The sequence below is a fragment of the Protomyctophum bolini genome (assembly GCF_963924005.1).
Source record: "Protomyctophum bolini genome assembly, chromosome: 3".
Lineage (NCBI taxonomy): Eukaryota > Metazoa > Chordata > Actinopteri > Myctophiformes > Myctophidae > Protomyctophum > Protomyctophum bolini.
The window spans coordinates 35,261,907-35,284,258 of record NC_137864.1 but is presented as its reverse complement, the minus strand read 5'-3'; the positions used below and the strand labels follow the sequence as shown (position 1 = coordinate 35,284,258).

The window sequence follows — 22,352 nt, the reverse complement described above, 5'->3', positions numbered from 1 at the left end:
AACCGCTCTCAAAGGGCACCTACGGACGGCTGCAATTCGAAACTGGCCCCTGTAAAATCTGAATCCCCCCCCACCCTTTTCCCCCTCACTGTATGTTTCTTTTCCCTTTTTGCTTCCTTTATGATGAATTCCTGTTCTGTTCTTTAACTATATAGAAGTGTCTATTTGTACGTCTCTAAATGTTTTGATGAATTGAACATGGTGGACCCTGTTGTAAACAAGTGTAATGCTTAATTGGGTCGTCCACTCACAGTTAACAGTCTTTGTATTGAGTTTGTGCTTGAAATGTACTGTAATTCTGCAAACTGTTAATACATATTTCAATCAATCAATCAAAAACCTGGCAACCAACCAACCAACTATAGGCTACCTACAACCACCAACACAGTGGCCGTCCCTCCGAGCTATGGGATTTATTTACCAAAATAAAAAAATGAATGGGGAGGAGCCTTCATATATACTAGGGAGGAGCAAAGTTATGACCACCATCATCACCACGGCAGGAGAGATCTGACTCTGAGCCCCGGCGGCCGTGAGAAAGCCCAGCGAGTTATGATTCTGTTACTGTGCGCCGTGTGCGGATAACTCACAGTCAAATCCAGGCGCTGATGATCTCGTCATATTATGGCTTGGTGACACACTAGTTTAGTAAAGCCTGGTGACGCGAGGTTAATAGTTTAGCATAACAAAGCTACTCCCTCCCCCGGTGCTGGCTGCTCACCGCCCGGCGAACTAGAAAGCCTCGACTAGGGGACTTGGAATGGACAGATACCACCTCGGGTACCATTTTCACAAGAACCAACGAAGAAGGAATTTGTGTAAACTAAAGATTATTTTTTGCCGTTAAATTGCTTCCTGGTGAGTCTCTGTTTTTATTTTATTTATTTATTTACCTTGGAAAGATATGTGTTAAGAAAGATGTTAAGACTTAAATGTCCCCATTTCTTGATGACAGTCTGACAGATGACAAAAAATAAGCACCAGTTATTTCGTGAACACAATCTTTACATGGTTCTCATTTTGTTTGATCTGTTTGTGAAGTTGCTTACAGAACCAGAAACATGGTAAATATAAATTTACGTTGTAGAGAGAAACAATACTGAGAGACTCGTGTTTGTGTTCCCTTCGTGTTAGTTTGTTTATAGCTACACGATCCTCCTGTAGCCTATATGCTTACCTGATGATCCCTTGTGAAATAATTCTGTAGCGTTAAGAGCATCAGAGCATCATCCATCCTACTGCAGCAGCTGCGGGAGTTGTATAAACTATAGGCTATAAAACATAAATTCATGCATCAGCATATGCTATCCTGTGCAAACTATAAAAGAGCTTGTCCTTGACTTCTTGTCATACATTTAGTTTAAGCTTGGCTCACATTTGGGCTCTGTATACATTTACCTGGAATGACAGCCATGCCCTCCTTAAGGCATCCCATTCACACGGTTTGGTTGGAACATTTAAAAAAACATCTAGAACGCTCCTATACTGTTGTAACTTGTACACGTGCCACACTGTTCATTCATTCAGGCAGGTCCTCTTTTCTAGCTTCTGCTGTGTGTTTTTAGGTGGGCAAGTGAATGCACTGCTGATTGAACATGGTCATTCTGCCATTAATTTGACTGTATTTCATTCAGTCAATTGGAATTTATCTACAGACCAGTAATTATAATCATAGTATATACTGTATGTTTTTCCTAATTGCTCTGACCTCACAAGATTTTGTACATTGATCTACTTGACTGTAGTTTTGTTTTCCCATATTTGTGCTTGTCTTAACACGACTTCTCCATTAGAATTGACAGTTTGCCTTGCCTAGTTCAACCCCTGTTTTTCTGGCAGTGAAATACCATTGCAGTGCTCCCTGTGCGTAGTCTTTGATGAATGGGGGACTGCATCCATTGATCAATGGGACATGGATCCAAGACCATGGCTCAGGAGTCAGGACAGCTCCCAACATAGTATATTAGTTATCAGCACACGGGCAGCTTCGTATAGTGCTAGTATTAGGCTTCTGGCACACGCACACAAGCTTCTAAACAGACATCCCAATCACACCTTTACCTAAATTACATGTCAAGCACACAGGGAGACTTATCTCTGGTCCATGCAACGCATTAGAGCTATGGACCAGAGCTAAGGGAGAGTGTGCGTCCAGACTCAGCCACAGTGATGTTGCTGTTATTGAGGGGCGGTAGCCCCTCCTATATACAGGTTTAATGTTTGTCTTTAGTTCAATGTTTGTTTTAAAAACGCCATTGACAATGAAGGGAAAATGTACGTCATCTTGTCCCTAACACAAACATTAAATGCCATTAACAATAAAGAGAAGTTTGTTTGACACCGTTTGTTTTACATCATACATGGGCAACTGGCGGCCCGGGTGCCACATGCGGCCCACACCATCACGTAATGCGACCCGGTATTTGTATTTAGTTCATAAACATAACTATAACAAAATGCATTTGAAATTAAATGAAAAGCTCAAAACGCATCGCACTGCGACGCGTTTTGAGCTTGTAGATCGGCTATTTTTGCTACAACAGTAATATGCAATGTGGCCCTCTGGAGTGAGTGTGGAAATATAGTGGCCCTCTCCATCGTCAAAGTTGCCCAGGGGTGGGAAACTTTGACGATGGAGAGGGCCACTACATCATCATTACATCACCTAATCATAGCAACATGAGTTAGAACATTTATAGCTGCTCCAAGCTATACCGAATTCCCTCCTCGATGTTGTAAGATGATAAGAGTGCCCCTCACTTCACACAGGTTTTGGCACCCAGTCAAATACAGTAGATCACCATCTATCTCTTTCCCACCAAAGCTTAAATTATTCAAAAAATGAGCATACAGTCAAAAGCCATTTGTTTTCTATCTCTCACTGTTTTCTGTTTAACTCTAGGTTGTTGGTGCCATCGTAATCCCCACCATGGTGCAGAAGTACCAGTCACCTGTACGGGTGTACAAGCATCGATTTGAGCTTGTGATGCTGGTAAGTGTGTGTTTACCTGTATGCAGAGTTCTGACCTCTACTACATGAATATTAATGCATGGCACAAATGGGGAGTTATGTAATCATGATGTGTGGGCGGTTCAGAGAGACCACCTTCAGAAAGAATTGATTGAGCAGTGTGCGATTTTCTCTGACAGAGGCAAGTGCCACTGCTGTGGACAGACCCCAGTCTGTAGTGCAGGCATGTCATCCTGTGTTAAGACATTACTGTGTAATCGACACAGTATCGACTACAGTAAAATCCTCAGTGTTCATTTAATTCTGAGTGTACAAATGGGTTTAATTGGATCCTTCCATGTCCATTTGTTCACCCCCAAAAGATTAAAATTGGGAGCATTTTGCATCCCAAAACGCAGTTCATAGTTAAGGGACGCAATAAAACAACAACCTCTGCATCTACGGGATGCACTGTTTTTTATTCTAGTTTATTTTGCTAGCTTTAGTTATAATAATGATTTCTTATTCTGTTTTCTACATGAATATAACCACATTATAACCATATAAAATGAAATGGGAGTTAATTGCTGCAATTTGTAAAAAATGTACGTTGTTGAAGTGGACCTCATAAAATGTCCCTGAGACTCATCTAATAGACCATCCCTGCATCTCGGGACTCATTACATTGAAAACCTATTTACATCACCCCCCCCCCCCACATTGTGTAGGCCTACTTTAGGGCAGTTTGCTATGAGCTAATTGGTGTTTTTGTCATAGCCAGGACATATAGCATTGATGATGGCCACATCATTGACTTCTGACAGATACGGGAGGTGAAAGTTCAACAGTTAAAAGCCTCTTTCAAATATCGAAAATGTCTGAGAATCAGATCGTCAAAACCTGGCTCGCCTGAACGATATCAGCTGGTGGGTTTTTGTTCATATGAAAAAGTGTACGTCTGCAGTGCAAACTGGTTTCTCGAGTTGCTTGCAATGTAAACATGGAAACTAGCAGCGTGCATGCTCGCTTGGATGAACTGGCTTTCCTCCGCTCCTTCCTCCTCTGTCGTGTCGAGGACACACAAATTAATTCTGTACCATCTAACATGCATCCAGCTGGATCTTAACCCAGGGTCATCATGACAGCCATGAACATTGTTGAGTGAGGTGTGTGCCCCCTGTGCACTCAACCCCTGAGTTGAGTGAGGTGTGTGCCCCTTGTGCACTCAACCCCCACCTGCATCGACCAGGCTCTTATATTGAACAGTGGTTCCACAGCGTTGGGCGGCCGTAGTCCACTTGTGGCGTTAAAGATTCTGTGCTAGGTCAGGCTTTTGGTGAACGTTGACTCAGCTACTTCTATTCTCTGTGTGGGTACACTATGTACCCGAGTGTGAAGGGTGCAGCAATAGAAAATTTCCTTCTCCTGTCTTTGTTTTAAATAGCCTAGTCATTTTGTCTTTTTTCCCATTCCCTTCACCCATCTTTTCTTTTCCCTTAATTCCTAGACTCTCACCAATTCTTATCAGTCCTATAGTGCTGCCTGGTAGATGGAAAGGATGTCATGGAGTCTCCAGACTCTCCTGGTATATTCTTAGAACCAATTTGTGTGGGAAAAAACCCTCTCACCTCGCTACAATGACTTCTTGATGCTGCTGGTACTGGGAGCTGAGTGGAGAATGAATGCTTAACTGTTCTTGAGTGGCACTAACATATCAGTGGCATAGTTGTGTCACACACCGCTACTAGAAGGTCTCTTTTGCACAGTGGTATGAAGAAAGTTTATAGTTTAGGAGGTCTTACTTGTGTCAGTTTTTTCAGAAAATGCCAATTCTCCTTGGTCACAGATTCTAGTAGATGTAGACATTGTATGCTCTCATGCCCAGATGAAGAAGGCCAGTCTGTGGCCAAACCGCCCCCCCCCCCCATTTAATGAACTAGACTAGAGTTAATAAAAGCTTTCATCAGTTTTGTACAAGAATCATCCTTTTAGTTTGTCTCTACATTAATGCCCTGTACTGTGAATGAAACCAAAGCTATTAGTCTAGTTATCATAGCTTATAAATATAGATTACTACATGATAATACTCTATGATTGAATCTGTTCAGACAATGATAGGAAAAGTGAAAAATAAATAAAACAGAATTATATACAACAAAGGAAAAAACTAAACAAGGCACTCTTTTCTTTTACCAGAAGTGTCTTGTTTATTTTCTCTGTTGTACATTTTCCGTCCCTTTCTGAGCACCCAGACCCTTAAATATGTTTTACAGAAAAATATACTAAAAGTTTCTTTGACATGATAGGACATCTGCATAATGAATTCATGCTCTATTAGTCCAGTAATCATGAATGTTTTGACCTCATCTGGCCTATCAGTTAGACTTATAGTGAGTGTGAAAGTTAGCCTGATGAGCTGTGATTAAAACAAGCAATTGAAACATGCAGAATCAATTACTATACACAAAGCATTAATCCATTGCATGATATCGGTTTGTCTATGTCAGACAGTGTACGTGTAAACTATTTGCACTCCACATTTTGAATAGAATGGCTCCTGGCTAGATTGACTGGTTTAACATTGAACACTCAGGGCTGTATTTTGCGTGTCTTAAGTACCAGGTCTTATTACTTAACTTAAGACCTGGAGGCGTGGTCAATGCTCTTTGGCCACTCAGAATAGCCAAATGGCATTGATCATACCTCCAGGTCTTAAGTTAAGTAATAAGACCTGGTACTTAAGACACGCAAAATACAGCCCTCAGTGTTTAATTTCCAAACGGCACACATTCGATTGTAGACAGGTGCTGCTAACAAGAAAATCGACTTTCTTCACCTGGACTGATGGGGGAAATGGGAACGTTATATAATATATCCCCTTACCGTAGGCTAGATTTACATGTCTATAAATAGGAGGCTCTGGATTGTTACACCTGGGGCTATCCTGAGGGTAGAGAACGGCAAGAATAGTAAATCACCAACCACCCTGGCACCCTCACTATGGGCTCTAAGCTCACTCACTAGTCACTTCTGTCACACAAGCTTTGTGGATGGAATCCATTTGGTTTGGGTGCAATGGGCCCATTATAGCTCTCATTAAATAGAACAGAAGATACAGATGAGGGAACGTTTCAACACAGACTGTCTGTTGCACTTGGTCAAAAATAGCATGAAATAACGATTGACTCGCAATCTGTTGAGAACCAGTAGGCTAATTAGCAGGTGACTAAATTAATGTGCCAGGAGCAGAGGTTCACAGCCTCACAGGTTCTGTCCTGTCTTGTGGCCCTCACTGCGGGGAAAAAACTATTTTTGCAGACACTGACTCCAGTGGAGAGACATCATGGTGGATGGTGTGTCACAACACTTTCTCGTTCTCATTATTGAAACTCTATGGAAATGGTGTGTCACTTACTTTTTTTGAGAATTGCTTAAGAATTTCCCCTTTACTTCCTCAATTGTGAGTCAATGATGACAATTTCACAGCGCAACCTTTCTTTGCGAGTTGTTGAGCTGAAATAACTTTAGACCATAGACATAAACCTATCGCTGCACAGTATATAAGACAGAATTATTTGTGAAGGAAGGCCTGCCATTTAGTTTTAATTGTCATTCGTCATTTCCTGTTTAAAGGTGTCCTAGATATTTTCCAGTAATGACTTCTCTCTTTCTTATGTTGGGGGATTATGTTTGACGTTTTCTCTTTGAGGAATTTGGTGTTCTCCCTCTCTTTACTCTGTTGTTTGGAAATCTGTCAGTTCTTCACTTCTCTAAACGCATTCCTCCCGTCTAGATGAAATGCACTCTGTCTCTCTTTGAACTGAAAGAGCTGCTCTGTTCACTAACCTACACTAGAGAATGATTTCAATGTATATCTAACATGGCTGTCACTGGAATAGATGGAATATCTATACAATGAAACTGAGTATACACTAGACTAGAGTGCTATGTCCACATATATGCTATATCTAAATTACATAAGTTTAGCCTTTGCATATGCCTGTAAGGTCACAGAGGCTAGTGCAAGTGCTACAGCAAGTGCTGCGGGCTAAGATGGAGTCTGAAGAGTCTTTATCTTAGAGTATATATGAATAGAGACGGCACCCGGAGTGGACATAGTGGCCGAATTTGGTATTGCAGCGCTGGGCCAAACTCATGAACGCGCTGGTCTGTTGACTATCATTGTGCACGTTCATGATGACTCGTGAACGCTGTTTCATACGTGAACGCCGCTGTTTCATACGTGAACGCGTGCAATGATAGTCAACGGCCAGTGCGTTCATGAGTTTGGGGCAAATCCATCCCAGAATACACTCTGTTCCTGAGTGAAATCGCCTCATGCGCTTTTGAGCAACTTAATGCAAGTGGATGGGAGGAGATATCCTGTGCCGTCTCTATTCATACTGTATATACTCTGTCTAAGGTCTTTATGAACTAGTGTACTCAAGGCCAATATTAGAATGAATCCAATAATTCAATTCAGTTTGACTGCTTCTCAGTAGCTTTTCAGCCGGAGGGGAAATTAAATTGCCAGTTGATTTTCTAACCTAAATTGTAGTTATGTAATTCTTAAAATAAAAATTGGACTGGATTTGTTCCCCCTGTTAACCTCACTTCAGTGCACATTTTAAGTGTTCGACTATAGCCTAAGACAAGTAGTATGTGGGATCTACAGTATAATGCACAACCCAAAATGAAGGAACAGTGAAATAAATGCATGCAAGCATGCAAATGACTCCGGTCTTTACTCTTTAATAATCATCTAATCTGTCGAGGAAGTTGACCTTTTTAATATATTTTTAAGAGGGAGCGATCGGAAGGAAGTCCAGCAACAATGTGGTTATCGACAGGCCCTGCCCAACTCACCCACCCTCTCCCAACCCAGTCGCCACTGCCCCTCGACATCACCCGGCATGTCTCAATAACAGGAAGTGTACTCTATTCTGTTGTTGCTATTACTGCAGTAGTATGCTTGCATAACCCATGATCGACAGCTCCTCAGGGAGTAACAGAGGAATGTAAAAAACACAACCAATCATTCAAAGTTCAAACTATTATCTCAGTTCCCAGGAGAAAAGTCATGGTGGAATGCATCCACTGACGCAGGAGACTTCACCATCGGTGGAGGAAAAAAATCAACCTGGTGTTGATTGTACAGTAAAACAGCTGGGGCGTCTTGAGTGACTGAAAGCCAACACCATACAGAAAGATATGTGCTCATTGTAATCCATTGCGGGAGAAATGGGTAAAGTTCCTGAGTCTAAATACTAGGACTGAAAAAACAGAGCGTTCCATGCCAGTGTGATGCCTGACTGACATCTGGGTATTATCAACAATAGCGGAAATGTACTTCTTAGTCAAATCCTCTTTACCACCATCATTCTCCAGGACAATTATGGCTTTACATATAGCATACCCTGACTATACACTGTCACAGACGCACCACTCATTTTCTTTTTATTTATTTTCAAAATCAAGTGGATTTGTTGACTTGATGTCATGTCGTTGGTAAAGCCCTTTTTAATGCTGGAACGCATTATTTAATAATGGTGTTTACAAAAGTGCCCAGATGAGTGACCTGATATTAAAATCTATGCGGTGACAGTAAGTTGGGGAGTAGAATTTAATTGTGTGACACATGGGCAAGACTGTGAACAGGCAAGATAATTAGGGGCTAAAAGAAAGCCAGTGGCAGAGATTAGCCACTTATTCAGCTTAGCCCCCCCGCCCCTGTCTAGTCACTCGACTGCCGTCTGCCAACGAGTGACATCGTTACAGATTTCATAATAATATCCGTTTCGTCTTCTGGCACCCCAGTGCCAGAAGAAACAGCCTCCTCTTTATGCAGAAACATACAAGGTGGTACTGTAAAAAAGTGCAACCGTCAGTACAAGTGGTGTCAAGTAGTTGGACTTCGGCAAATTTACTTTTAAACAAGTTGGTTTAGTTTGTATAATTTGGATGTCTAGTCATAGTTATTTTGGCTGAAAATCAGTTCTGGCAAAGTGACGTGGTCAACAGTCGTACAAGGAAGTTAGTAGTATTTTAGTATTTATTTATTCAGCACAGTATAAAAACAATACAGTGAACATATAAAAAAACAAGAACAAAACAAAAAACAACAACATGATTAGAATACTTGGTTATCTACATGATTAGAGAAAAGAAGAGATGATACAAGGAATATAATTATAATAATCTGGTCAATTAAGTGGGTCCTAAATTTATGTTTTAAATTATTGAATGAAGTAGAATTAGATGAGATTGCTGTATAGGTGTTCCTGTCCATAGCTGGGCCCCCTGTATCTGATGGAGAACTGACACAGACCAGTACGGAACTTTGGGAGATGTAAATGTTTGCCTGTCTCATATTGAAGTGGTGCACATCTCTGTTGAACTGGAAAAAGTCTTTACATGGCAAAGGACATGAAACTGGCTGGTTTCAGTATGAATTGGGTATAACTCGACGATAATGATCGACATTATTCCTGGATCATCTCTCAGCTCCTCTCCGTTCTATTCTTCTGAGTTGATCTCAGTTCTCTGTCCACTCCTTTGTTGTCCCCTCTATGTACCAAGCAGGCGTTCTGTGACACTAAGGGTTGCCCACCTGCCCCTGGCAGGTAAATAAAACTTTCAGACAGGTGGACTGCTTTCAGGTCGCCTGACCGGGCAAGTACTTGTTTGAGAGGTGACGCAACCGTCTATAAACACAGAACAAGATATCTGTCTAACCTCCCGAATGTTGCCAGAGCGCTCTATCTTCTGGTCTGTGGAATGTAAAATTAGAGCACTGTTAACCTGTAATGTGCTGTTGTCACTGTACTTGAGACCTTAGTGTCAACTCATGCCAGGTGTTTGTCACTGAAATGGTGCCAGTGTGAGAACAAGGCCTTTGGCCAGCCTAATGAAATAGACACTCATCACATTGAGGCCTGTAACGTTTGGCAGGGCACCACAGCACTGGGTTGTATTGTTTCTTTTTGCTGGGTGGGTTGCATACCTATTTCAGAAACATCATCATAGGCATTGTAGGCAAATTATATATATTTTTAAATGGCAAAAAACCCATTGTGAGCTTATAGATGGACTCTTTTTGCTATAGTTGATCACTAAAGCCCCATTTTATAACTGTTTTACAGCTGTGTAACAAGCCCATGAACTCATGAAAATGGAAGGTATGACAAGGCTGTCCTCTATCCATGGAATAATTTTAATTGTGAAATGTCATTGTGTATTGTTTGTTACGTCTGTACCAATATCACCAAGACAAATTCCTATATATGCCTTATTACTCTACTAGTCTACTTGATGATTTAGTTGATGAAGTTCTGGCTAAGATTATAATCACTTACTTAAAGGTAAGGTAAGAACAATTTGGATTTATCGGTTGCTGTTTGTAAACACAAAGTTGTCCCCTTGTCCCCGGTGCAACAATTAAGACCATAGGGCACACCTGCTGCTAAAAGATTGATGCCCAGAAACAGACTTAGTTTTTTGCTAAACTAGTTCAGGTCCTTAGTTAGTACCTCCCATTCCTGTCAGTTAATATAGGTCACACACGGAAGATGTAAATAATACATTTCAAAATACATTTGTGCATTGATTGATATTTTTAGTCTAATTTGACTCCCCACAGCTCAGGAATGAGTAGTTCTGCGTATGCCAGGCTTACATGTTAATTGACAAACCATGTCCTGACCCACTTCTACTCAGGCCTGGTTAAGGCTTGACAGCCCAGTTCTCTGCATGGCCCTGACGTGCTTTACCCCATTGTTGCTCTTAATCTGCACATAAGCCTCTTGCATCACTCGTACCTCTAAAATACTGCCACATTCTAAGCAATTTGTTAATCCTAGCATCTATATTTTTACCTAGGTGATGGTTAGTGATTGATTAATGTGATTATTACTCACTTTCTCATTATTTGTCTCTTTAGATTCTGGTTGAGAATCTTCGCTCAAATTTTATGAATCAATGAATTTCTCTGGGCAACTCCTGCTATATCAATTCACTTATTGCAGCACACACTGTCTACGAAGAAAGAGACATTTCTAGGGCTGTCACACATTTAAGTTGACGATTAATTGTCACACATAATTGCAATTAACGATTTAATTGGGGTTTTTTCATTGAACATTGGAACATTACAATTTGTATTTCTGTTTGCCTTTTAGGCTACGTAATCACAAATTGCACAGGCAGAGATGACATAAAGTAAATATACATACAAATCACTGACACATAAGAAATCACTGACACCTTTAATAGTTATTTTCCAACATGGGAACGATTGCCAATTATGCAAAAAATGATTGTGATTATCTCAAATAATTACGATTAGATGATTATGTAATAATTGTGACCGGTCTAATAATGGACTGCAGTGGGAGAAGGATATACTGTATCTTTCTGCAGGCTGCTAGGAGCTGCATTGATCAAGCCGACCGTGACTTTAACTATGCAGCACTGCAAGATGTTAACGGAAATCTTAAACCTAATTATTTTTGTTAGATCTCGCTTATTAAGAATGATTGGATGTTTTCATAGAACATTGTTGGCATATTGCATTAATTCAGCATATTGCATCAACATCTCAATTATTTTCAAAGCCACTGACATGAAATGCAAGAATGTTTCATGGCTGTTAAATGGCTATGAGTTGTAGGCAATATAAAATCATCATTTAAGATTGTACATGATGCCCTGGTTCCGTGTGGCTCAGGGAAACCGCATAATGATTCTGCCGCTGAATTCATTCTGGTTTAAGGACACACTCTCTCGGTCTCTCTCTCTCTCTCTCTCTCTCTCTCTCTCTGCAAGGTCGAGATGCTGCCACAGTGACATCCCTCCCCCACTCTCCTTGGCTCTGTGGTGACACGCACATACGCACAATGTGTGCACATGCCTACCCACTTATACAATGACCTGTAGTGTATATTTGCATCCATATTGTAAGGTCTGCCTCAGCAGTGTGTGTAGTGACTCATACTATAGAAATAGGGAATGTACTAGGAGGTGACGTGAATGGAGGAGACTTGATATATATTCCTGTACATGCTTGACACTGTGTTCCTTTTACTATTACTTTTCTTTAATTATTTTGTTTTGACCAGTAACCTACACTTTTGATCTTTTTTTTTTTTTTAAGCCTAATTTCTAATTTGTCTATCATAGGTCTTGCTTGAAAATCTGTTTGTTTTAGGTTTAGCCACACCATTGTTCGATGAAATGTAAGTTAGGCATACAACCTCAACCTGAGCTGTATGACTGCATTCACATACTTGCTTGGTTGGACGACCTTATGAACACATCCTCTCCTCGCTGCCATCCATTGTTCATTGCTTGCTAGCTTTGATGCAAGCTTTCCTGGAACAAATTAGTTGCTCAATGAAGCCGCTGCAGCATTTAGCATCATTACTAATAATTTAATTTGTTGTAAGTGAGGATATGATTTATACAGATTCTCATAACTCAGTGTTGTCACTACTAGACACTTCTACTGAATTGAGCTGCTCTATAGCAGGGGTTCTCAACACTCATAGCAGATCGAAGGACAAATGAAAGAGTCTGCAAGTGGGTCATACCTTGACCTATCTAGCATGTTAACAAGAGAAATCAACACAGAAATACAGTGACACTGGATTCAAATCCAAGTTTGTGTTGCAGGCACATTCACATTCACTGCATCAATGCAATGATCTGATGAAATCTGCGTGACTGGATTTGCATCTGTTTGCATCCTGCCTACCTGTAACTGGTCCCACGATGAGACATAATCATTTGTTTTCCTCCATCACACTCTACCTTTTACATATCAGGATCACAGAGTCAGGCCCTCAAGGCCTCCAACAGTGATGTAAATAGGTTTTCAATGTAATAAGTCCTGGGATGCAGGGATGGTCTTTTAGAAATTTAGATGAGTCCCAGGGACATTTTATGAGTCCTACTTCAACGACGTTAGGAGTCATATTTAGCCAATTTTTTTTTTACAAATTGCAGCATTTAACTACCTTTTCATTTTATATGGTTACATAATGTGGTTATATTCATGTAGAAAACAGAAGAAGAAATGATTATTATAACTAAAGCTAGCAAAATAAACTAGAATTTAAAAATAGTATAGTAGTCCATCCTGTGGATGCAGAGGTCGTTGTTTTATTGCGTCCCTTAACTATAAACTGCGTTTTGGGATGCAAAATGCACCCTATTTTAATGTCTGCATTTGGCAGAGTAGACCCTGATCCAGAGTGACTGCGAAACAACTGCACCCATTTCCAAGATACAGTTGTTTTGTCTTATCTTTATCTCTATAATGAACACTATCATTAATCAGAACGTTTAATTTAACATTTTCTTGTTATTCTGCTTCATGCTTTGTGTTCTTGAATGCTGTGATTTTGTATTCTACTCTGATTTCATTGCCACGTTGAGTATACTGAGAGAGCTATGGTGCAGCTGTACAACGTAGGCATTATGTTCTATTGGTGTTATAACGCCCTGCACTGCTCTAGCTGCTTCTTTTAAAAACTTTCCAATCCATTGTGTCCTTGTGTCCCTGTCGGGTTGCAGTCTAAAGCTGTGTAACTGGTTGGCCCGGCTACAGTGAACAGGGAGCTTTTTGATCAAGGTTTCTTTATTAATTTTGAAGTCACATATGAGTCAAAAATAGCATACAAAAATTGTTGAACTTTTTTACCCCTCCCTCCCTCCCCCCAGAGTTCCAGCCACAACCCCGGTATCTTGTACCATTAACAATGAAATAAAAGGCACATACAATCATATTCAAATATAGAAGACATGAATCAAATATTGAACACAATGTGCAAACAAATAATAACATTAACAAAATTATATATATATATATATATATATATATATATATATATATATATATATAAAATTAAATAAAAAGTAAAATAAAATAAAAACAATTACAGTAGGGTCAGTGTAATGAGTTATTAAGGAATGTTGATGTCAGCCACATTCATCCTCTCAATATATGTTAAAAAAGGTTGCCAAATGGTGTAAAATTTTAAAGCACCAGCGTACCTACCCTCTTGTGGAGTAGCGAATCTTCTCCAATGTCAAATGATGTAGAACATCATTAATTAACACAAGATTTAAAGGTTGGTGGGAATTTTTCCTTCCATTTAGAACAGGGAGTTTGAGGCACAAGATGCATTATACTTAGGATCTTTTCCCAATGGAAAAGCTTCATGTATTTCAGCCTTGTGAACTGTTCAGCCTGAATGTAGTCTGTTCTTAAAGAAAAACACATTTCTGCCAGTTGTTCTTCTCCTCTCTGCATTAGAGTCAGTCAGTGGAACCCCAACAGTCTCCTGCTGTCTGCTCAGTGCTCGGTAACATTACTCCCTCTCTGTCCCAACACTCACATGATGACCCAGTTTTTGGGTTTATTGCGTTTTACTTTTTCTCTCTGAAATGAAAATGTGGAGGAATTTCTCACCTCAAATCCAGCTCTGACAATAATCAAATTCATAATCTGGTCTGGCAAGGTCATAATCAACAAGATTTCTCTATCATGTTTAGTTTTATTTTAAGTATTTGCAGGTTGTTTATTTTTGTTCCATAAATTAAAAAATATTGGTGGTGGCACTTCAATGACCATTGCTACCTAAATCTAATGTATTCAACAGCATGTGAGCTACATTTTGATCCCCTCCAGTTACGTTCAGTTATAACAACGCTAGCATATTGCCCTGAAATGTGGTCTCATCCTGAGTATTAGTTCAGAGAGTATGCAGTATCCTAATATCTTGGTGTTGAATGAAAGTGACCCAGGGCAGCCAATCCAATCTTGTATTGGCATGCTGAAACTACTAGACAATGTTCAATTGCTTCTTAACCACTTGACCGTGGTGTATGTGACCGGGCTAATGTGTGATCCCAAACCCCCTAATGATTCCCTAACAGGTTGATGCCTTTGTTTGGAGCCATATCTCTGACAATGGGGTGCGCCTCATTTATCAATATTTAAACATTTAAATGCTTAAAATACTTGGCTAAATCTTTAGTGCAATATTACATTTAACAAATGGCCATGCCTGTTTATCTTTCTACACAATACCTTTAGAAAAATAGCTACATCATCTTTTTATTTTTTTTATTCACTATTATTGGAAAAGACTTATGCCTGCTGCATAAATGGTTAAGGAAGACTCATTAGACAGAGACTTAAGAAAATATAATTTATTTATTATAATTCACTGCACTGTAAGTGCTCTGGGCTGCCTCAAAGTGAGGTTTAAACTAGCAAATATTTCGGTCCTGGGACCTTCGTCAGTGCTATATAAGTGGATCACAGACAAACAAGTTGCTCTTATAGGGCTCTAGCTTAGCTCAGGTGGTGAAACTATTTATGTGGCCAGCAAGACTTTTTCTGCCAGTTTTCGTATATCGAGACAATGCACCTGCAGTCAACCCATGCAGGACAAAGAACGGCACAACAGTTTCCCCTATTCTGTATATTAGAATGATTGTGAAAATGCTCTTAGTATTGGCAGATACATTACTTTAAATGTGTTTAATGTGTGCAAGAAAGAACGTTTCTTTGCTTAAAGCCAAATGTTTAAAATAACGACTTGGGTCTTTTGTCTGTCAAACAACATTGCTTATGTAGCAATGTTTCAAACGTTTTGTTTGAAAAGCATAGACTTATGTACTATTAATTCATTTTCTGCTTGCTAAGTTCTCCTTTCAGATGGGTCCAACTGTGTTTTGTCATGAAAAATCAGCATGACCACCGAATACCAATATCAGGGTGCTTTGTTGTTGCTTTGTTTGTTTTTGACTTGGCTTGACGAACAAGCTGTTCTGTGTCCTTAAGATCTTAATCATGAAATTGCTTATTGCCCTCAACCAAAATGTTTCCACTTTCCCAGATGCCAGAAAAACCTGATGATAAAAATAGCGGTGGCTGACCTCTGGTCAGCTTGTTACACAACCCACTAAACTACACTACATGGGGCTACTCTACATATAGTGTTTGAGTCCTGAGTCAGTCAGTTGTGTTACTGCAACTGTTTTCATAATCTGTGTTTTTAGTTGGTTGGTTGGTTATAGTTACATAGTGGCTATTTTTTTCCCTCCTTTTTTTTTTTAAGATATTTTTTTGCGGCTTACGCCTTTTATTGTTTTTTTTTTTGTTTTTTTTGAAGGGACAGACAGTAGGCTATAGTGGCTATTTTCATATTCATAATAGGCTATTCATCAAGTGAACAGGCAATTCTGAATTTTGCATTACATAACAAAAGTGCTGCTAGCCAGGCTTCATGTCACATTTCTAGCAGGCCAGATGTTGTATAGCTGCCTCTCTGTAAGATCAACACTCTTTCCCTGTAGTACATACTGCACATACTAACATAACATGAAGTTATGTATCCCTGCAATCCTGCTAAGTGGTTTTACCTATACAATTCTTATTTTAGTTTCTTAAACTTAAACAACTCATAATTTATGAAAGCCTTGACTAGTTACAGACTTCGGTGAACACAGTTTAGAAATGGCTGCCAAAAACAGACTCCGCTTTCAAGGGAAGACAGAGTATGCACCCTCCCACTGCACACACAATGTGGTGCAAACAGAGCTTCACTTTCTAACCACCTGCCCACCATAATTCAGAGACAGATTACACCCAAAGTAAGTTTGAAAACATGACGCAACGACAAAAAAAAGAAGAAACTCCCATACCTACTGGGAGAAGTGCAACAATGTGCGAACACTGCAGCAAGATTTGTAAACTCTTGCGATAAAAGAAAGTTGGCCAATGGCAAAATAACCACCCTAAAACTACTAACCATGAGTGTCTGTACCAAGTAGACCTCTAGGCCTACTGCACATATAAACAGAGCTGCTATCTGTACAGATGTGTTACCGTATCAGTCCTTGTCACGAGTGGAGAACCATACTTTAAATTGTGACTCAGTCAGGATCAACCCTCAGACCTTTGATTGTGGGTCAGATCCTGTTGGAGCAAGGTGGAGATATCCTGCATAGGTTGTAACTGTAAGGAACCTCGGTGTAAACAAACCACTCAATTGAGTAAGGTGGTTTAGCTGTGAACTTGAAATTAGAATGACTACCCCTTATGCATGATGGGGAAACCAATATTTGTGCTTGAAGTTGGTTCTCTTGGAGCTGCACAGCTCTATATAGTGGGATATACTTGCAACCTACATCTCACTGGCAAAGCAATTTTAATACTGTCCAATAATTACATAGGGAGGAGGGTGAAATTATGACAGGCAGTTTCTGCTGTCAAAATATGACTCCCCAGTCAAAAACACTTTGTGTTTGAAATAGACACTCATGCTTTCTAAGGTTGTGATTTGGTGCTCTAAGGATGAATACAGTCAAAAAACACTTTGTGTTTTAAATAGACACTAGTGCTTTTTAGGGCCCTAAAGATGAATACAAAATCAATATCAACATCTTAAAACCAAAATGTTTGTGGGTTTGAGCTCGCTTGCCCTTTTTTAAATAATATATTCTTTAAGGGTGCATGTCATGTGATCTACCTGCACAGCCTGCTGTACACATTGCGTTATGGGGATTGGTAAAAGTAATTCTCTGAAAGATTTTCTCTCATTTCAAATGTGTTCAGTGCCAATATTGGAATAACATTGCAGAAATTGATTGCAACAATGTCTGTTATCAAAGCAACATTGTAATCAAAAACATTTTGAATGCCAATCATGTGTCATCAAGTGTCTATTAACTGAACAAAGCAGCATGCCTATCCATTTCCCTGTGAAGAATAGCCTGGAAAGATGACCTTTACTCGGCTTCCTGTTTTTCACCCCATTTAAAAACAATTGGCTGTTTTCAAAGATGCAACTCGGGCTAATTTTAACATCGTTTTTTGGCGAGGGGAATTTTATATTTGATTCATCATTGATATAATACAATGAATCCTTTCAGACCATCAGGTTTTTTCCCCCTTTTCACCAACACAGAGCTCTCAACATTCCAAAACTATATTGTTTACCATATTACGTTTGGGGGATGCTGTGGGACTTGCGTGGTTGAGCTGGTGCTTTGTTGTTGATCAAGGTTTGTTTTGATGGACAGCTGATGTTTACAGTCAGTGCTGTAGTGCTGACTGACTGCTGTACAAACTACAAAGGACGGGCCCTGTGTTCTAGACGAGTGTCAGGCACTGAACAACAGAGCTCAGCATTCACCCAGCCAGTGGGCAGAGGGCATGGAGTCAGTGGCTCAATAGCCCTGGCACTGGTATGTCAGAAACTGCTGTACCCTGCTGACTGCCTACTAATGGCACAAAAGTATCCCGCTGCTGATACTGCTCCCATACTAAACAGTCCAAACCCTCTTGTAAATGCTAAATTAAGTTAATTTACAATACAAATAAAACCATTGCTAAGTACAGTGACATGTATGTCCCAGTCCCACTCAATATAAATGTGCTGTTGACGGACGCAAAGGTGTGTGGGATACTGTACTGTAGGTTGCTCCTGCTTAATTGTTTGCACCATCTTTATGTGGCAGTATTGCTGTCCTGTTATAGTTTCCACATGCAGGACCTGAACAATATAGTTTATAACTAAGGCCTCAACTGAGCTCAGCCAACCCCAACTCCCCCCCCCCCCCTGAGAACTCTCTCCCTCTTTTCTCCTCTCTCCTCTGAAAGAGAGTTTCTGCATTCAGTCCAGTGTTGTTTTCGTCGACTAAAACTAGACGAAAAATATTCGACTACCTTTTTCCACTGGCAAAAACTAAGCTATGATGACTAAAACTAAGACTAAATATACTGACGATTTCGTCAACAAATAAAAACTAGACTCAAATGTCAGGAAGGGACTAGTGGACAAGAGATCCAGTATAAGTCATTTTACACTTGGTTGCATGCTGAAAATAACAGATCTACAAGCTCACAACGTGTCGCCCTGTGACACGTTGTGGGCTTGTAGGTTGGCTATTTTCAGCAAGTGAAAAAAAAACCAGTCATTACGACGGCATCAAGGCCCGCCAAAATACATTTTAGTCGACTGAATCAACTGTAGATTTAGTTGACTAAAATCGCATGACATTTAGTCGACTAACACTAAAACATTTCAGGTGACTAAAATTACTGACAAAAAACTAAATTTAAACTATTCAAAAGACTAGGACTAAAACTAAAATCTAAATTTGCTGCCAAAAACAACACTGATTCAGTCGCACACTGTGTACAGTAATACAGCATGCTCTGTTTTCCCTTTGATGAAAGTGGTGGTTTTGCACTGTCTTTTGTTGTTCCCTCACTCTGTATCCTTCTCAGCATTGCAGTCTCAGATTGCATTACTAATTTACTACACAATGTTTGACGTTCAGTCAAAGAGTTTCACAGTAATTTCTAAACTTTAGAAAAGGCCTCATGATCCACTGTGGTGAAACCAGGTTTGTCGAGTGTCTATACAAACCCTATTGGCTCGTGTTTGGGGGAGGGAAGCCTGGTGTGGACTGCAGAGGTTGTTGTTGGTCACTGCATGTACTTAGGCTGGGCCGGCACCTGTCACCAGGGAGTGTTGGGCAGGAGGAGTGGAATGTAGACTACGTCCTCCCGTTGGGGGCTCCTCACTGGCAACAGCAGTGACAACATACAGAAATGTGTGTGGGGAGGAATTATAAACATAACTTAACTGCTAAATGTGGGAGAAAATACAACTAACTATCTGCAGAGTTTGGTCTCCCACACCGGATAGAAATTCTTAACCCTATTCACCCTCAGCAGACCACTTCTGTCTGTTGTTTTAGACTTTCCATACAGTTATATAATCATGCAAATCAGATCCAAACAAATAGCAGTCATACTGATGCAGTATTACTGTGTGTATCGGCAAAGGCGGTTGCTTGCATAACAGCTCGCCTTGGCATCTGCACAATAGCGTGTCTCTGTTTTCTGTTTATGAGAACACGGTTGGGCTACACCTGGGAACGGCAACAATTATTTTGTATTGAACCATTTAGTGTAGTAGCCGAGCCAGCTGTTCTGGCTCAACTCCTGTGAGAACCTTTTGGAACCAGGAGCAGTGCAGATTGCTGAATGAACTTTTGTTTGGTCTTAGTTTTTGTTCTGACCATGAATTTTGATCTATCTTACATTGAGTCCATTAAACAAAGGATTCCTCACCACACTATTCTTTGGGGCTCTTAGGTTATACAAAATGCAGTAATCTGTCTGTACTGCAATGCAAAACGTATTTCAGAGGATGTCAAAGATACCAACTAGAAAAAGTGCCCTTCTGGGCACAGGTCTCCACCAGGAGGGGGGGGGGGGTGTGTGTGTGTGTGTGTGTGTGTGTGTGTGTGTGTCGCGGCTTGGCCTGTTGTAGCGCCACCATGAGGCTGATTTGAAAACTGTCAAGTGGCATTTCTTCCTCAGCGGCCTAGTGGGAATATGCATGCACAGTTTCACCGCAATCGGACGCTGCGTTGAGTAGTTGTGGAGATTTGTACAAAGCGGGCTACTCCTGAAAAGTTTAGAAGCCAATCGTAGCCAATCAGGGTGGATAATGAGAAGTCAAACAAACCCGTCTTGATGACTATGGAGAGCATGTGTACCGATTTGCGTGAAATTTGGCTAAAATCTGAAGGAGTAATATTAGAAAATGTGTTTTACATATGTCGGCCTCCTGTTGGCGCTATAAAGAGCAGATGTGAAAAATTGCAGGCAAAGTTTTTTCCTTGGCCTCTAGGGAGTTGACATACAAAGTTATACACAGATCCGTGCAGTTAGAGGTAAAAACACCCCCATGAGTGAGTTCAAAATGTCCAAGTGGCATTTCTTCCTCGGCATAGTGGGAATGTGCATGCACAATTTCACGGAAATCGCACGATGTGTTCATGATTTGCAGCATTTTGTTTGAAACTGAGCACTCCTGCGGACGGACACACAGGGACGTACGGATGGAGTGCAAAACATACTATCTCCTCATGCCTTTGGCTTGGTGGAGACAATTAAACGACGTTCTCTTTCTTATGCTCCTTTCTCAGGCCTATGAGAGGCGCTTCCCGAAATGTCACCTCATCCCCATGTTCGTGGCCAGCGATGTGGTCAGCGAGGAGACCAGCGAGGATGGTTCCACTCACAATGTGGAGCGGCGCTGTGCCCTGGATGTGGACGCCCCGCGCCTCCTCAAAAGGGTGTGTGGCGAGTCTTGATCAGATGAAAAAATATAAATATTGGGGAAAATATAGTGTTTTAAAATGCTACTCAATCTACCTCATCTCTGTGTGGTTTAAGTATAAATACCAATACTTTATTATTGAGTGAATTTTCCATTCCACATTGTTAAAGTTGCAGCTCTCTTCACTGCAAGTATTTGTGTGTTGCAGATTGCGGGGGTGGATTACGTGTACTTCATCCAGAGGAACACACTGAACCGACTGGAGAGGACACTTCACATTGAGTCCCACAATGAGACCTTCTCCAATAGGGTTATCATCCATGAAACCTGCTGCTACTCCGTCAGTAGTGCACAGACACACACACATGCATTTAAACACGTCTTAACATTTGTATTCAGTCTCAGCCTCAGCCTAGACAGCCGTGGACAATGCACTGATGTTAATGTTCTCGCTTCCTCCTTTCCTTCCTGCCTCCTTTTGAAAGCTTCTCTAAATAGACAGAGAAAGCTGTGTTCCTACTTGTCACTAGCTATTCCAAGACATTTTCCTGCTGAATTATTTAGCGCCCCCACACACACACAAACACATTATGCCCGAATACGCTCACACAAATACAGATCTGAAGCCAGCACAGTCTGTGCTCACCCCCCAGGCCCGAACGACTGTGTATTAGTAACCCCAACTCTAACCTTAGGCCTGCTCTAGAATGAATGGATCCACTCTGAATGAATGAGGTCAAGCACACTATATTATCCTCCAAACAATTTTTGGTCCATGGCTGCACACACAGGTAATTATTATCATGTGATTTGGCACGTTGCAGTAGCAGACATTGACTCTGACTTTTATTAAATACAGCTGATGGACTTGGCCAAGACTGAAATGTTTTGGTAGCTACAGCTATCTGGCTGCAAGTGTGCTGTGCACTTGTACTGTTATGTATGCAGCACACCTACTGTAGAGTTAGTAAGGCTTACAGGGCCAGCTAGTACGACAGGAGTATAGTTCATTGTTATGAAACATGCACAGAAAGACTAGACAATACGTGGCATTCTGCTACTAACTCACCAACGCAACTTATCCCTCTCATATACTTATGTACTTCCTGAATGCCCACATTCCCTCTCATAAACGGTACTCCTATACTTCCTGAATGCCCACATTGTCTCTACTCGCTCCACCCCTTGGAGTCGAGATGCACTGTGGGCATCTCATCCCTGTATATCGCAGTGTTGAAAAGGGAAAAGGT

The 22,352-nt window shown here is 40.6% G+C and overlaps 1 protein-coding gene across 2 annotated transcripts in view; it reads left to right on the top strand.

The window, feature by feature from the left end:
- Positions 1-514: 514 nt before the first annotated feature.
- LOC308313237 (SEC14-like protein 1) overlaps positions 515-22,352 on the top strand; it is a 39,684-nt gene continuing 17,846 nt past the window's right edge. For both annotated transcript variants that reach the window (XM_080760240.1, XM_080760239.1), the window contains exons 1-4: positions 515-858; positions 2,903-2,992; positions 20,969-21,118; positions 21,311-21,442. In XM_080760240.1, coding sequence (XP_080616366.1) covers positions 2,930-2,992; positions 20,969-21,118; positions 21,311-21,442 — 345 coding nt within the window. In that variant the 5' untranslated portion in view covers positions 515-858; positions 2,903-2,929. The remainder of the gene's footprint in view (positions 859-2,902; positions 2,993-20,968; positions 21,119-21,310; positions 21,443-22,352) is intronic.